Raw genomic sequence first — 18,004 nt, 5'->3', positions numbered from 1 at the left:
AAAAAATACAGTACTATTGCTATGTATATGTACATAATGTTTATACTATACAAATCTGTTGTTGTTTATTAATGCATGGTTCATTATCTAGGACAGGAGAAGGCACAAGCAGGAATAGGATGTCAGACACAACACCTAACACGGCTCAGGGAGTAGAAGAAGAAGAAGAAGAACGTGACAGACTTCAGACAGAGGTAGACTTAACATGTATAATATTTAGCTTGTTGCAGAGCATTCTGGTTCTTTTATATTTCCCTCAAATTTAAATCTGTGTCCCTCAACCTTTTTTTGCATTATTATTTAATATAAAGTACAGTAGCTCCCTCTGATACAGTTATTACATGCCTACTGTATTTTACAGCAGTAGTTTTATTGATGTAGTGGTACAACATATTTGATCATATCTGCTTTTCTGGAAACTGAACAGTTAAGTGGTTAAATTCATTATCTTTTTATTTTTCATACAGTTTTGTTTCATCTTGAAATGTTCTTTCAGAAATCTGCAGATACCCTGACACTCTTTGCAGAATCATTTTAAATTCATCACATGTTTTTAATTGTCTACCATAGGGGCCTGTTTGACATCCATGGAAGCAGCAAGATAGAACACAGTTGGACTGCGGGTGTTTTACAACTCCTTCCTGACTCAGACAGATGCAGCAGTCCAGGTGCTGTCTAACTATTTCAGATTCCTTGGTTTCAGACAGTGTTTTCTCTGTAGTCAAATGTCATTGTTCATTTGGCTACTAAATCTAGCAACACCGAAGATAGCAAACTCAAATTTAACTTTAAAGCAAAAATGAAGGATTTTTTTTTCCTGAAGTCAGGTGGACTGACTTCCACTCAGTAGCGGTTATGTGTAGGATGTGGCTTTTAACTGCCTGTGCCCGCTTTATCAGCAGCAGCTCCAACTGTCACAACCGTTGAGCTCTGTTTCCAACCAACAGCATGAACTACTGACAATAACAGAGCATTATGATGCATGTTTTCACAGACAGATTAACCAGGTTACTATGAGAAATCAGGTCATGCAACAATTAGACAATGCATTTACATGCACTCGAGTAATGTGTTTGCTGCAAGTCAACATATACATACAGCAGGCCAGTAATCACATATCCCCCCTTGCCTGTGTTATATCTGAAGTTTGTACTGATAGAAGATGGTGCTAGCTGGTTTTGTTGTTGTATCACAACATTTGGACTGGCTGCATTTACTTTTTCCTTACAGTGCAAATGTCTGGTTAATGTATGGTTAATGATCTTTCCTTCATCCTGCTCTGCTGTTGTCACAGCAGTACTTTCCCCTGCACGCATTTGTCATGAAACCTGGTTTTGTGCATACATGACCAAATCAGTGTTCTCCAGGAGAATCAAGTGAGGGAAAGAGGTTTCCTGACCTACATGACCTCATCAGTTTACTGAAGAAAGCTTACTCTAACTTGGTTTGCTTTACTTAAGTGCATGTGAACACACACAACCTAACAGAAATGTCCACTTGCACTGTTTCTCTGTAATTCCCGTACATCTAAATTGGTCATTATTTTTTTTTTATGTGTTTCTTTAACTTATCTGCAGCTATATTTTTGACATACGTATATGTCACCAATGCATGTAAACACACTGTATGTGTGTGTGTATACATGTTACTTTTCCAAATCCACTACTGATTTTATTTATACCAGCACATAAAGGTCCAGTGTGTAAGATTTTAGGGTAGAGATGGGGAACCTCTGGCCACCGGGCCATATATTGCCCACAACACAGTTTAATCTGGCCCATGAGACAATTCATATATTCAAAAAAATTGTTTTTTTTTCAGCGATAAAGAAAATAGCATAAAGTAGTACACTAACACATTCTTCCGGGAGGGCCATACGTACACAAGTAGCATTGATATCACATTATTCACGTCAGTGCATTGTGGCAGCTGTCAAGAAACTAGTACATGAGGAGTGTTGCTCTCTCCAAGAGAAATGGACAAACAGTTTTTTTTGTTGTTGAAGGAAAAGGCAAACCAGTGTGTCTAAGTATGAATGAGCTGCGAAGACAGCCACATTAGGATAAAATTAACACTCTTCGGCAGAGTTTGGATGACCAGCTAACAGGTTAAACAAGACCATTTTCTGACAGAGACAGCGTTTTGCAGGGCGTTTTGTGGTGAGTGAGCTAATAGCTAAGAAGATGAAACCTCATTCAGAAGGAGAATTTGTGAAGGAGTGCGTTTTTGCTGCTGCTGAGCTGCTAGCACCAGACAAATTAAAATTCTTTCTGTGGACCAGAACATATTTGTTCTGCTGTTTAATGTGGTAAGAGCTGGTGTGCCTGACAACCAACAACATGAAATCATTGAGCTGCAAAGCAACAACCTGCAACTGTGAGCAGTTCTTCTCAAAGCTGGCTTTTGCAAACAATCGATTTTCAGAAATTGAATAATATATTCATAATTATGTTTTCTTTAATGTATAATCAGAAAATAAGTTCAACCACAGTTCAACTAGCCATGAATAAGTCCTATCTCAAGCAACCCTTCTCTTCAGGATCCCAGGACTCAATTGTTTACCCAATGAAAATAACCCCAAGTGAAGCCTCTTGCGTCTAATAGACAATCCTAGTCATTCTCCATCAACTCCAGAGTTACCTTCCGTGTCTCGCCAGTGTGCTGCTATCGGCTCCAGGGAACTGCCAGCCTTGCTGCTAAATGCACCTAAATCCTACACACTGGTTCTTTTAAACAACTTCATTTATCTATTCAAGTAGACAACACTGTGTGTAATTCCCTGAAGGTGCAACCACAATGAACACACACAATCAGTGCTGTGAGCTTCAGAACTTCTGAAAGCATAAAGCATTAGTTTGAATGCTCGTCTATTACTGACACAGTTGCAGTGAGGATCCAAACTCAGGCACAGACTTTGAGGGATGATGATTAAAGGGGATTTATCTAAACAAAAAGCAGCAAAATTGAAGTGGAATGAGGGAGAGACAGCTAGCTGAGGCAGAGGGCATTGAATGGAATGAGGGTATGTCAGCTGGGCGGGGTGAGTAGGTGGTAGACTGGCAAGCAAGCATGCAGGAAGGTCAAGTCAAATGAGTGATGATCCTTGGGCACAAAAAAAAGAGGTAATGGTTAACTTTGAATAACAACATAAGAATACTATAGATTAGAAACATGCCTGAGCCTCATCCACCCAAGTGGCTGAAACAATGGGGAGACCTCATGGAAATAACTGCAGAGGCATGTAGTTCTTTGTTTTGGTCCTTTTTTTCTGTTGTTATTTTATGTAATAACATTCATAGGTGGAGTCAGCTTTTATCTTTTCTGTCATCTGTGCGGCCTTTTGATCTCTTCAGTTATGGGTAAACTCACCAAGGGCAAACTGAACTCAGTCAGCAAAAATAGGATTTTATGACATGTTCAAGTTCATTTAAGGTGAAGATGACATTCCATGTTACAAACACTGCAGAGAAAGATAATTCTATTATGGATAGAAACTCTTATTCCTGTATGTTCCTGTAAGTCTGAATTTCTAAATCAGTCGTTAATGTTGAAACAATTCAATCTGAACCAAAAATATCAACATGCCAATAGCACTAAAGAAAATGTTAGAGGACCACTGAAGTTCGAAGGAAACATCATAAGACCACGAATGCCTTTAGCAAAATTGGTATTGATCATGGAGCAAATGCAGTGATATTTCACTGCATTATCGAAAGTTGAGACCTCCTGGTTGCCCATTGTCTGTGAAGATTCTCGTTCATCCAGGTCATGGTACTTCTAAGTGCTTCCGAAGGCAACCGGACTTGCTTGTGGTTCTAGAAGATATTTCGTCTATCATCCAAAAAGCTTCTTCAGTTCTAACTGAAGGATGGGAAGTCTCAGGCATTTGTCCTCTTGCAGAATCATAGCTCTGCCCAGCTATCATGTGACTCATTAGGGTCACATGAGTCATGGTGTTGATGGCTCCATCGGTGTTGATGGGTGACAATGGGTGGGTTGTTGACCTACGTGCCAATGATGTGACTCAATAGGGTCACGTGAGTCCTGGTGTGAATGGCTGTTAAACTGCCTTGGGAGATATCTCAGGACTGCATTGTAAGTGGCTGATGAGCGGTGTTTTTGACCACCTCCTCTGTTCAGTCATGGTCTTTCCAGTTTGACATGGATGGCTTCTTTCACTCCTCTTTCAAACCATCCATCTTCCCTGGCCAAAATATGGACATCATCGTCCTCAAATGAATCTCCTTTGTCCTTGGGATGCAGGTGGACTGCTGAGTCTTGACTTAAGCTGTTGGCTCTCTTGTGTTGTGCCATGCACTTGTGAAGCAGTCGCTTTGTTTCCGCTTGGATGGCAGCCCACCGCTCCTGGTCTGCCGTGGAGGAAGGGCGACCAGGATGGGAGAAATGTGGAAGACAAATTTCACCTTTGTGTGCAGTGTCCTGCATGTGCATGATGTGTGACAATAAAGGGGAATGTCTCCCCCTGATTCTTCTTCTTCTTCTATACACTACATTGCTCTGCTTATGTCTGGGTGTTTCTTCTTAGGGTGAACAAGCTTCTGCCTCAGGGTGTTACTGGGCTTGAAGTGAACAGGGATGCCCATTCCAACCTAATGCAGGTGCAAGAGGGAAATCAGTGGATCACCAGAAACACTATGATTCATCCTCTAGGAACCATGAACGTGTGTACAAAATTTCATTTCAAAAAATTCCATTCTGAATTCCGGCATTCCAAAAAAAAGTGGTTTACTGACCAACCCCCACTGTTCCTCGTCGCTACTACTAGCATAACATACCCATGGGTAATGTAAGCCCGAGGCTTTTACAAGGAAGAAGAATGTGTGGATAAAAAATACCCTTATTTTATGAATATCTTATTTATTAAATAATAAATACAAATAAATAGTCACTTAATCACCCAGTGGTAGTTTGTCTGTGATGGGGGGTGATGAGAATGAAAAAAATGGTGATGGGTTATTGTAACTACTGAGTTGGTTCGTTTACATCGAGTGGTGAGCACTGTGTGGTAGCCAAGGAGGTACAATGACAAACAAGCTGTGCGTGTTAGGGACAGGATTGTCCCTTTTTTTTTATTTCGCCCGTACCAGGCACAGACACCAATAATCCTTTAAAAATAACAAAATTAAAAAGAGGTGTCCTTAACACGGTCTCTAAAACGGGCCACAGAGTCTTCTATGCACCGGTTAAAATCGGCTAAAAAAAGACTAACTAAAACAAGCACAAGGCCCGATTTAAAACCGATTTAAAAAACGAAACCCGATGACGGCCGTCCTGCTCCTCGCCGTCGCCACGCCACTCTCCGTTCCTCCCCTGGCTCGCTCCGTAGGAGGGCGGACCTTCGGCCAGGATACCTGGACAAACACAAGAGACACAGCGGCAGTGGGGAGGTACACTACACGGTGCAGCCGAGACGCCTTCCTTTCACGTGCCAGAGTGTTACTAGGTCCCAAAGGGTACTCACACGCTAGGCAGAGCTCCTCGCTCTGCCGCTGCCGTAAGGTCACGTTGTAACACTCTGGACTTCGTCGGCTCGGCTGCAACCACCACCTCTGTCGCGGTCTCTGGATCCGCGGCCGTCTCAGGGTAGGCCTCTCAGGCGGTATCGGGATCGTCCTCTAAAATGTTTGCTGCTCCGTCTCTGCGCCGAGCGATTCCCTTTCTGCACCCCCTCTGCTCCCTTCCGCCTTGTCCTTTTACGTCCCTCCTCCTCGTGTGCGGTTGGCTGCTCACCGCTCCGTACTCCAGTCCCATTGGCCAGTCTATATACAAAGGTAAAGCACTCACAGGTGCTAGTTACCAGTCAAATTACTAAGGGTGCTACGGCCGGAAGTAAAACAACTCAAATTAAATCACACTAAAACCATGCAATAAAACACAATAAAAACACCACTGCAAAACGATAAAAACATGCAAGAACATAAATAAATAAAATACAATAAAACCAAATGGTTGCAAATAAAAAATAAGTAACTTAAAACTTCCGCCGTGCAACATGTCTATAGTGGCATTATAAATTCTATCAAATATGTGTATATTTGATGAAATGTGGCTGATTTAAGTCAACCAAAATAAAAACACTGCTGTAAAACTTACAAAACACAGTTAGACAATCTGCTATCTGAGGCTTCTCTACAAGGTGTTTTGAAAAGTGTCCACCTAGCCAGGGGCATATGACTGCGGAGTATAGTATACATATAAACATACAGGGCACTCATGTAAGAAAGATGTTTCCTCAGATAAAAACCAGTGGTCAAAGAATATCTGGGTCCCAAATAATGGCTGGGGGCATGGTTGGCATGAGCTGGTCTCAAATACGGGCCTGATGGCTGTCATATTATATTATATAATGGCTTTTAATTTGAAACTTATATGGGATGTGTTGAGTTTTTATTAACAGTGTAATGCAATAACATTCACTTGGCAAACAGGAGCGGAATAAAACAAGGCTTCATACTAAAATGTGACCCATTGCAAACAGAGGGAATTAGAAATCTAGGCCTGCTAATGCAAGCCTGCTTCAAATAAAGGCCTGTTACCTCGTGCACATGAGCTAAATCAAGACCCAGTTACTATTTGAGGAAATACAGTACTAGGATGAATAGATGCAGATGCAGCTAGGGGCCTGTAGAGAACGCCTGTGTACATAGTCCAGAAGATTGTGCTCCAGCCCTGCACCTAGTTTAGTTTCAGGAAGACAACTTCTGCTTTGACATTTTAAAGCCTTAAATAATTAAGGAATTGAGTGTTGTGTGTCTTATAGTGTGTACTAATAGGTTTTATGTTACGGTTGCTGTTTGTGGTACGTAGCTATTCTTTTTTATATTTGTATATTTGCTTTGTAGTTCTGTAATTTTAGGTATTTTGTTTTGTTTTCAATTACATTTTTTTTAAAGTTAGACAACAGACATAAGCAGGACAGGACTTCTCACACAACTGATATCAGTGTGAGAACTTCTGCACTGCTTTTTTGTTTGTTTTGACCTGTTTGGTGTTAAACTTTTTCATTGTTTGCTTTTTGATTATGTCTTTTGGTAGGTACAATGTTGAACTTGCCATCACATGCCATTCCCTTTCATTACATCATAATTAAAACTGGATAAATATTACAAATGCCTCAAGTATTTCTATACTCACAGTGTGCACTCTTCTCACACCATCCTTGAAACCCTCTCTGCTTAAGTTCATGTAACAGTGCCAAGATAGTTTTGCCCTGTCTCTCACACAGTATTCACACAGTGTCTTAATACTTTTAATGGTCTTGGCAAATATACAGCCACAGTAAACGTAAAGTAGCATGATTCAATTCTGACCACGTAGATAGAGGAGGCAGCTATCACAAGGCCAGTTACATGGAACCAAAATTATCCACCGTGTTGTGACCAACGTACAAAACACATTTGCGATCAGGGGACGGAGTGTAACCCTGATGTTGAAGCAGAAAAAAATTCCACTGCTTTTCTGGTGCTACAACATATTTGTGAATAAATATTTTACAATTTGAACAATACTGGACATTTTTAGTGATAATTATAAGTGAGAGGTTTTTTAAATATTTCCAGAGACCCCCCCAAATTTTTGCTGTTAAGGCTTTCAGGGGGTCTCCCAAGGACCCACATAGTTGACACCGTGGTTGTGAGACAGGAAAGAATGACTGTAAAAGGCTTGCTCATCCCACAGAAGGAAAGACAAACAGGAAGAATGACATAGACAGAAATGACCCATAACTACACTACAGTGACCCATAACTCTTCAAAGTGCATACAGCATGTATGTACTAGATTAAGACAAACTTGAAAAATCTGAAGCTATCCTTTAAAGGGGCGCTCCACCAAGTTTCTACGTAAAGTTTAGTTTGTCAGAACAGTGGCATATTGTCTTATGTGGCTATTCTGTGGACCTTTTTTTGAAAATTGTTGCTCCAGGGTTATCTCTCATTTGGCTTGAGACTTTAAAGAGTCTAAATGGGAGTTTTTTTGTAAACAAAAGTTCTGTTTACTTTCAGTGTTAGTTATGACGACAAACATATTGCCATCCCCATAAGTGCAATTTTTTCAGAGGGTCATTTTCCAGTGTTGGATGTGATTATTTTTCATTTAGTTATTTTTAATCTGCAGCATCCAAGACAGTTCACATGTATAACCATAAATGATTTATACATGCTGTTCCATGGACTCATGCATTGTATTTTTAAAAGCTGCTGCCGCCAGTGTTTGGTTTTCCCACTTAAACTTCTGTGACACAATCCTGCTGAATCAACACAGTCCTTTGCAACAGTTTAAAGTTGCACTAATCAGTCTTTTTTATTTCTAGAATGCATCAAAACACTGTGTACTGTCACAGTGACAAACCCACAGACAATTATCACCCCCAACTTTACAATCTCCTCAGTTCTTTTGAGCATTTTAGCCTCTTTTAGCCAATTGTTTTCATTTTCTGGTCCACAGTTCTACTCTGATCCTCGTTCAGAGCCACAGCAGACATCCGTTTTCAGCAAAAGAAGCTCCAGAAACCCACTGTACGCTACCTGCTCACCACTGAACACCAATCAGGTAAAGTTAGCAACTAGCTAGTGAACATATTGGAGCATGTAGCAGCTAAAAAGACAGATTTCAGGTGTTTTTAGTTTGTTCTGCTGCCTCCAGTGACCAGAAAACATTTATATGCAGCATTAAGCAACAACTATGCTCATCATAACATACAGCATATTTACTTTAAGTACTTTAAAATCATATGTAAAAAACTCTTTAAAAAAAAAAAGAAAAAGAAAGAAAAGAAATCAGTGTAAGTAATGTAGAAAAAGAATATGAAAAATAATGTGAGCAGTTTCCTACAGTTGCCCACTTGCACTACTCCATTTCTGTTTGCAGTCCGCTTTGCATTTTGGATTTTGGGCTTCATATCAGTGAGCCCTGAATTTGTAATTGGAAGGCTGATTATAGCCTCGTTGTTCTCGAACAGCAGCTTCCAGGCAATTTTCATAAATATCTTCTGTTTGCTTCTGCTGATGGAGAAAAAAAGAGAACGAAAATCACAATTAAATACTTTGGCTTGTAGTTACTGCTGCTTAGTTTGATCTCAGTTCCTTTGCAAAGCTTTGCATTAGGAATTATCTTGACTTCACTTTCTTATTAACTGAATTCACTCCTCACTCCTATAAATCTACAGACTGTATAAAAGTTGCAGCTAATCAAATTACAAGGTTAAAATTCAGATTTTTACCATTTCTGCTGTCGGAGAATGAATGCAATTTCTAAAACAGAGAGTGACATTTTGATTATATTCGAGCAGTATAATGCCATTAGCCACACATCTTTATGAGCATAGAATCATCTCTTGAAGAATGCAACTTACTCTGTGCGCCGTTTGCAGGCTCTTAGCAGGATGGCCAAAGCTATTATAAAGATCAGGCAACACACACAAGGCACAGCCACAGCAATGACTAGTTTTTTCCAATTTTCAACTCCCACACTCTCTGGGGAGAAAAAAAGAAAGAAAAAAAGAAAAAAAAAACACAATTAAACTTATTATAAGTCCAAAATGCAGTTAAATTAAGCTCAAAGTCATGTTTGGTCTGTGTGTGAGATCTTTGTTTCATAAAGGAAGCTGAGATGGAGCCTCAAAATAGCCCTTGCACGAACACTGAGTGCAGTTTCTACAGCATCCAAGCTCTAGATGTGAGGGGCTGTTTGCTACACTAACATAAAGTTAAAAATACTCCTGTGAGGCTTTAGTGAGGAGAGTAATCACAGTTTGTTAATATGTAATCTGAGCTGTGTAGCCCTTTAATGAGTTTCACCTGTGGATAATGAATAATGCACAGTTCATGCAGTTAATGCATGATATGCATGATAACCCTGCATTCCCTCTGTTCCCTTTCACAGCCTCGTTCTTCCGTTGTTGTCACAGGGATCACTTCTGTTCTGTCTCATCTTATAATTCAGGACTGAGCAGCGCACCTGTAATTATGAGCTCCCACTTCTGTTCCTGAACTCCTGCGTCTGTGTTGGTCTCACAGGTGTAGTTTCCAGTATGAGACGTGTGGGCTGTCTGTATGATCAGTGCGTATAGTTGGCTCTCTGACTCTGACATACGTATGTTGAGGCTGAGAGCTTCTGGACTGATGTGTAACGGTTTCAGTGGGATGAAACTGAACAGAGCAGCACTGTTCATTTTCCATGTCAGCTGAGTGAGCGTGCTGATTGACTCGTTCTGACAGCGCAGGATCACTCTGCTACCCATCACCTCTGAGATGGTGTTTCCATCTGTGTGGGGAGTTTCAGATGAAAGATTGAATTTTCACTACAACCATTTTGTCACCATTACACTTCATTACAGTTATAGCAATAGCTTGGGTACATTTTGTGACAGAGCTACAGGAATAGTTGGACATTTTGGCTTTCTTGCCAAGAGTTATAAGAGAAGATCGACTTTGATATCATGTCTGTTAAATGTAAAGCCATAGTCAGCAGCTGGTTAGCTTAGCTTAGCATAAAGACTGGAAACAGGAAAACTGCTAGCCTGTCTCTGTCCGCCTGCTGTACAAGCACTCCTTAAGACCACAAAATAACACCTAATGTACGTGTGAAAACGAAAATAACGTAATTTTTTAGTTCATATTCAGCTTCACATTTCCGGAACAGACATGAGAGTGCTATCAATCTTCTCATCTAACTCTCAACGAGAAAGCAAATAAACTGTGTAATAGTGTAAATAAATTTTACCTGCTGGTGAGAAAACCCAGATCATGCAACATATCAGAGAAAAGGTCCTGTTGATGCCCAAATATTGAGGAAAATCCTTCATCCCACCTTGAAACAAAGACAATTATATTGTAATTGTACTTGTATTTACACTATTTAACCAGGTAAGCCTCACTCAGATTACAGTTTTCCTTTTCCCAAGTGTCCCAGGCAATACACAGTAAGATACAGCAATAACAACGAGTCTTAGATTAACAAATCATAAAACAATCATGGTTGTAACATCAGAGTGCTACTAAGGATCAGTAAGAAGAGCATATCCTTGTGTGCCCAAGATGCGGTATCATAAATATAGTAACAACAGTTTACTTACCGGCAGTGAACATCTGCTGTTTTGTCTTGTTCTCTGGTTCTAAGCACCTTAGCTCTCAACTACAACGTTAATTTAGGAAAATTATGTATAATTGATAACATTAACAATTAAAACTCACATTTCTGTCTATGACATACATGTGAAGTGTAACAGTCGAACCTGGCCAGGGCCCACACACCCACCGCAGAAATGGTTTCCATACAGGAAGTGAACATAGAGATGTCTTTGCTGATCTGTGGCCCACATGATGTATGTGTGTGTGTGTGTGTGTGTGTGTGTGTCTCTTCAGATACTTGTTGAAGAGAAAGTATTTGGTCACCCTGCACTTGTACTGCCTAAAATGATGTTTTCATTTTCTTTTTCATGTTTAAAAATGGACAAAAATCCACTGACAAATAATTTTCCCGTCAAGTGTGATCATGAATTTGTATGTATATGTAACGGACCATGCGTCTTCATTTTGTGCACCTTGAAAATGAAAATGCAAACTGCGCCTTTTGCATCTGAATTTGAGATGTCGTGGCAGCTCATGTCAAACGAAAATGAAATGGAAGTTTGCATTTTCATTGAGGCAATACTCTCACAAGCTTGTTTTGTGATGTCAGCCATCATTAGTGCAAGGCTGAAATGAGTGGCACAAAGTTACCACGTCTGGAATTTGGGCTGGTTTATTTTAAGTATGTGTGGCCAACCAGGCAAACATAGCTGCACTGTTCTCAAGAGCCACATCTCAACATGCACGGTACACCCAATTCCATGATGTCCTGACAGCAGCAGTTGTTTTTGTGTGTTTTGCTGTGAGCCTGCTGGTTTTCCCTGTTTTCTCACAGGCCTTTGACAGTCTGCCCTTTGTCTTATTGTGGAAACTCGAAGCATCTCTCTCACATGAGTCACTAAAGACAGATTTGATTTCATGTGCTTGAGAGCAGAAGTAAACAATCACTACAGTCTCTTTGACATCATGATATCCCTCCACCGGCAGAGTTTCCAAAGCTCCCGGCCCTCTCAGTCAGAACAGGCCTCAGTCTGTCATCTCCGGACAGCTCAGTCTTCTCTCTTTGGTTATCTGCCTCATTTCCCACTAGTGAGCGGATGACGCACTCCCATTCAGCAGTGAAAGGTCAGTGAGGAACGTCGTGGGAGAATAGTAGGATGGATTCACGTGATAGCATAATATAAGGCAGTACTGTAAAATTTGATGCAAATGTGACGAGTGGTGCGTTGTTCAGAAGCGTGTGTTTAGATTTTTATGTACAGGGCCCATCCCATAATCCCATTGATTACACCCTTCATTGTTATTCCCACAACTTCAAAAGACTCACCTGAAGCCCTCACTGAACAGCAACAATACCAAGTTTGGTTGCTATAGTGTCACATGACAGGTGGTATTTTTTTTTTTTTGTTTGTTTTGTTTCTACAGCTCTAATGCACCCAATCTCTGTGTCTCATAGAGGCATGCCTAACAAATGTAATAAGTTAGATATTGTTGTAAAACTGTTGCTCGGGCAACTTAAGCCCGGCCTCGTGCACGTCCTCGGTTCTCAACCTGCTGCAGTCGTACTCACATATTCAAACCTTGTCTGCAAGTTTGACAGAGCGTATTCTTATGATGAAAAGTTCAACATTTATCATAAGTCTTTGGTATCGCTTGTGGCTGTGTACTAATTAACAGTTTCTAGCACAGATTTAGGATACACATTCCTCTGTGTTGTTGATGAAGTGAGGCCAAAAGCTTAAACATCTGAAGAGGCCTCTCACATAACTGCCCATAGATGGTGCTCCAGCTGTGCATTGTGAGTTTTGCAGAATGCCGTGTTATTTTTAACTTACGAGTATATGATTGGTCCTCTATGAAGTGCCATAAAGGTCGGATTACAGCAATGAAACAAGTTCCCAATGCAGCTTCAAAATACAGCAAAAGGAAATGAAAAGGAAGAAACAAGACATCTGGGATATCTCTATAAATAGTTATGAAGGATGCAGTAATCTCTAAGTTCTGGTATTTTTTTTTTTTTTTAACATTTCCTGCTCCAGCCTTTGACACCGTGTTAAAAAACAGAAAGGCTGGATCCAGCCATAAAAATACCTTTTACAATACTGCCCCTTAGTGGTGAGTTGATCATAATCCTCTCTACCCTTCATCATCCTTCGAGAAACAATACTATACCAATACACAATACTTCTACTACTACTACTAAAAAAAAACAACTATTTTCTTTAATGTGTCCTCGTATAACCAAACATGTTTCGTTTAATTAAAACCCCGTGCACTGAATGTTTTTAACACTTTCAGTCCTGATGGAGTGTGACTGTAAGAGTAGTTTACACGGTCTCCCTGTGCTGGTATTAGTTTCCTCCCACAGTCCAATGACATTGACATTAGGTCAAATGTAAACTTACTGCCTTTAGATTTGAGTATGATTGCTTATCTTATCTTAATCAATGAAGAAAAGTACACATTATGTAAAAGCACATAATGTGTACTTTTACTTTTGTTACTACAAGTGTGTTTTTATGTTTTGATTTTGAAATACGAGTATTTTATATACTGTTTTATTGCTAATTTTAATTAGATCTGGATACTTATTCCACTTCTGGTACAGATAGTGTACTGTATATGCAGTATATGCTCAAGACTATTAAAAATGTTATGAATGTGTTTGGGTGTAAAACATTTCTGTCTGTCTGTTATTTATGCAAATAAACAAACAAACAAACAAAAAAGATGTTTTTCTTTTACCTTGACTAATAAAGTCCAGTGCTGCTTTACTTCTGGGCACTTTATGTGTGTGTCAGTGTTGGTGTGTGTTTTTGTTTCTGTTTCCTGGTGGAGACTTTAAACTGAGTGCACTCCAGCCTCCTGCGCTTCTTGAGGGTTAAGACTTGGTTTTAGGGTTAGGGTCAGAATTAAGTTAAGGTTAGGCTTAGGTTGGGTGAAGCAATATATCGATGGAGTATCCCCACAGGGACAGTGATACAAATGTGCATGTGTGTGTGCGTGTGTGTGCGTGTGTGCGTGTGTGCGTGCGTGCGTGCGTGCGTGTGCATGCACGTTGCAGAGAAACACTGACACAACACTTCTTGACCACGTGTGACTTTTTATTGCGTTGGTTCACATTCCAAAAGAAGATACTGCCACACATCTATCAGCAAAGAAGACTACAAGTTAGTAAAAAGGATTTTTTTTTCTTTCCAAAGATTAATCACGTCTTCTTACAAACATACAGGCGATGCAATAGTCTTAAAATACAAAAATCATACATTACCAGTCATATCGATGTACACAAGGACCAGCATCATGCTTTGATTGTAACACTGTTAAATGCTTAAATGTGTTCCTCAGTTTGGTGATTTATTGAAGGCTCTCTTTGATTCAGATTCCACAGCATTGGATTATGGGAGGAGAAGGGATGGCTGGGGGTCACAAAGGGGTCAAAGCTGCCTTCTCTCTCTGAGTTTCTCTCGAGCCATTTGATCATACCCCCAAAACCAGCACTGTGAGGTGTGTGTGTGTGTGTGTGTGTGTGTGTGTGTGTGTGTGTGTGTGTGTGTGTGCATGCACAAAGGCACATGAGCATAATCATGTATCATCATAATCAAAAATGAGCGTGTCCATGTCCGTAAACATGCAGCTTTAAGCTCTCCTCTTAAAATCATTAAATCATCGTTTTAATACTTCAAATACTTGTTGTTCAACCATCTGAGCCGCATCATAGAGACATATTTTTTTTTATGTGTGAGTGTGTGTGAGTTGGTGTGTGTGCTAAGGGGTCGCATACAGAAATGAAACTCAGATTTAAAAAGAAAAAAAAAAAAAAAAAAACAGCAAATAAAACATCAAGTTCACGTAGGTCCCAGAGCAATATAAGCACTTGCTACAATCTTACAACATTTGAGAATATACATTTACAGATAAGGCACAGGAAATCATACAGTGGGAGCTGTTTGAATAAACAAAGCCAGAGAATGTGAGAGGAAGATTTGTGATAAACCTAAGGCATACTTTAAGGCTTAACGCACTTTGTGTTTAAATACTTGCTCTTGATTCGCAATTCAATTCACCTTTATTCAGATACATGCACAATACTGCAGTGTGGGCATTTTCTCTTTACTCTATTGGGTGTGTGCTGAAATCGATTTTGTAGTCACAATCATAACTTATGTGATTCCTCTAGACAGTGAAATAACCAAAAACAGCTGTTCTGCACATTATGTACATTATCAGACATGAGATAGGGCATTATGTACAGCGGGAGTTGCCCCTGGTTGTTTGTTTCTCTGTGAATTTGAAAGCATGATGTAAGTATTGTGTTTTCTTGTGGGGTAAGTAACCGCCTGTGGTCACATAAAATCAAGTAGAAAGATTTTTTTCACAGCCAGGTCAAGGATGCTTGTTTTCATTGATGAGCGCGGTTTCTTTTATTGTCTCGCTTCCAACAATACTTTGTGCTGATGGTGCATGATCTTTATCGCCCGGACGCCTGTTTGTACAGCACGAAAAGAGAGGATTTGGCCTGAGGTCGCTACTATAGTTCATTCTCTGATAGGGCAAAATGAGCCCTGCTCTCTTCCGTGGACAACTGATATCACAGTACACAGTTCTACTTAAAGGCTACAAAACATGAGTAAATCTAAAATGCAGAGAATCACATTGAAAAAAGACATTTAACAAGTGGTCTTTTTTTGTTTGTTTTTCCGCACTAACTCAGCTCTGGCTGTGCTACATGGTATATAAACATGAAAAGGAGAGAAATGCTCTAAAATTGATGCACATCTCTCTTCACTTGAAAGAATCCTGTGTAAATGGATGCATAGATGAGGTGTTATGAGGGTTAAAGGCCTTGCACAGAGCGTAAACCTCTGAATGTGCAAAAAGAAAAAAGAAAAAAAAAAAAAGGTATGCTCTTCTCAACCTGAAAATGGACTTTTCTTCTTCCTCTCAAAGAGCTGTATACCTGTAAATGTACCGGCACTTATTCGTGTGATTTGTGTATATGCGAGAGCCCTCTCACCCGCGCGTGTGCCGCCACATGCTGCATTTGCAGTGTGTCACTGTCTGAATGGGAATGAAAGTCGGTGCCTCACTACGGCAAAATTACTGATGTGCAGACACACAAGTATATGATAACTCTCTTTCCCCTATCTACTCAAACCCCATGTAAAAATGCCTAATCCTCCATTGTATATGATTAAAACTCTTTCAATAGAAAAAGATGTTTCTAAAAATTGAACATGGATTTTCATCAAGTAAAAACATTTCCCCCCTGCATGTGTCCTTTCCACATTTTTTTAAATATAAGAACACGCTTAATAAAAAACCTACTCCTCCCCTCTTTAACCTCTACTTCTTATATTTCATTTTTATCACAAACACGCTGATTTTTTTGTCTCTTTGTAGAACTGATTTAAAGGCTTTAATCTATCCCTGTTAATTTGGTTTTTCATCCTTTGGTTTTTTGACCTGCCTGTTCAAGAGTGTGCGTTGTCTTGAGTTAGGTTGTGAGTGTGTGTGTGTGTGTGTGTGTGTGTGTGTGTGTGTGTGTGTGTGAGTGTGTGTGTGTGTGCTCTCTCTTATGTTGAACATTTGGTGTGTGCAGGTGTACATGTGCTCTCTCTCTCAGGTTCATACGGTGAGATCGTCTGACCTGGCCCTGCTGCTGGCTTTGCTCAGTCGGCTCAGCGGTCTGGTGTCTTCTATCGTATCCGTGGCCTCCATCCCCGCCTCCGCTGGAGTTACCCCCTCCCCGTTCACTGCCTCCTCTACCTCCACATCCTCATCCACGACCTCCTCCACTTTCTCTGCTTCCGCCTCTGCCGGCTGCACCTCCTCGGCCTCCTCCTCCTCGTGTAATGTCACCCCCCCTGTCTCAGTGGTCTGGGCGTAGGAGGGCAGAGTCTCGTCATACACCTTAGAGATGTCCTCCATGGGTAGCACCTCCTCCGCCTTCTCCTCCAGCCCCTGGAAGGGTGGGGCCCCTCTGCCAGCCTCCATGCCCACCTCAGCCAGTGGGTAGAGATGAGTTATGGGGGGAGCTTTCTCTTCCTCCAGCAGCCTGTAACCTTTCGCTCTCTGCAGGGAGGGCACAGCCAGGGAGGGCAGGCTCTTCCCTTGTGGCGGCAGAGGGGCTGAGCCCTCGCCTTGGGCTGGGGCAGGGGCTGGCTTGCGAAAGACAAAGCGAATCTTCTTCAGGCCCAGGTGACTGATCTCCACAAAGTTGAGGAAGAGCGAGACGCAGGCCACAGCCAACATGAAAATGATGAAGACGGTCTTCTCCGTGGGGCGAGACACAAAGCAGTCCACCGTGTTGGGGCAGGGCCAGCGGCTGCATTTGTACAGCGGCAGGATGCGGAAGCCATACAGGAAGTATTGGCCCACCACGAAGCCCACCTCAAACAGTGTCTTGAAGATGATGTGGCAGATGTAGGTCCTCAGCAGGGTGCCCTCCAGCCTGAACTTCTTGCTTCCCTTTGTGCTGGTCTCCTTAGTGGTGCGGACACTTCCCTGGTCAGGTGCCAGAGGGAGACGCTCCTCGCTCAGCTCCTGTTGCCGGCTAAGTTCTGCCTCCTCACGCTCCTTGCGTTTCTCCTCCATGTGGACATGGTGCACAGCGTGGCCTACGTACACCAGAGACGGCGTGGACACAAAGATGATCTGCAGCACCCACAGGCGAATGTGGGAGATGGGGAAGGCCTCGTCGTAGCACACATTCTCACATCCGGGCTGCTGTGTGTTGCAGACGTAGTCAGACTGCTCATCGCCCCAAACGAACTCCGCCGCCGTGCCCAGGATGAGGATGCGGAAGATGAAGAGCACCGTGAGCCACACCCGGCCGATCACCGTAGAGTGCTCGTTAACTTCCTCTAAAATATTACCCAGAAAGCTCCAGTCACCCATGATCGGTCCGTAGCA

General features: G+C 41.4%; 2 protein-coding genes across 5 annotated transcripts in view; one reads left to right on the top strand and one right to left on the bottom strand.

The window, feature by feature from the left end:
- LOC143330093 (nectin-1) overlaps window positions 1–10,090 on the top strand; it is a 20,508-nt gene extending 10,418 nt beyond the window's left edge. The window contains exons 7-10 of one of the 4 annotated variants that reach the window (XR_013077932.1): window positions 92–194; window positions 571–668; window positions 8,466–8,570; window positions 9,903–10,090. Coding sequence is in view for 1 of the 4 variants with exons in the window: in XM_076746289.1 (XP_076602404.1) it covers window positions 92–194; window positions 571–582 (115 nt within the window). In the remaining 3 variants the exon portion in view is untranslated. Of the gene's footprint in view, window positions 1–91; window positions 195–570; window positions 9,026–9,902 lie in introns of those variants that run through there. The other 3 variants (XR_013077931.1, XR_013077930.1, XM_076746289.1) reach the window with 3 other exon arrangements.
- Window positions 9,077–18,004, bottom strand: LOC143330094 (gap junction alpha-8 protein-like). The gene is given in 7 exon segments (XM_076746291.1): window positions 9,077–9,271; window positions 9,373–9,493; window positions 9,978–10,283; window positions 10,743–10,835; window positions 16,112–16,156; window positions 16,159–16,178; window positions 16,740–18,004. Coding segments are annotated over 7 exon segments (1,878 nt in total). The 5' UTR covers window positions 17,990–18,004; the 3' UTR covers window positions 9,077–9,228.

The sequence above is a fragment of the Chaetodon auriga genome, chromosome 13 (assembly GCF_051107435.1).
Source record: "Chaetodon auriga isolate fChaAug3 chromosome 13, fChaAug3.hap1, whole genome shotgun sequence".
Classification (NCBI taxonomy): Eukaryota; Metazoa; Chordata; class Actinopteri; order Chaetodontiformes; family Chaetodontidae; genus Chaetodon; species Chaetodon auriga.
Note: the sequence above shows the minus strand (reverse complement) of the source record. Positions and strands in the feature narration are given on the sequence as shown.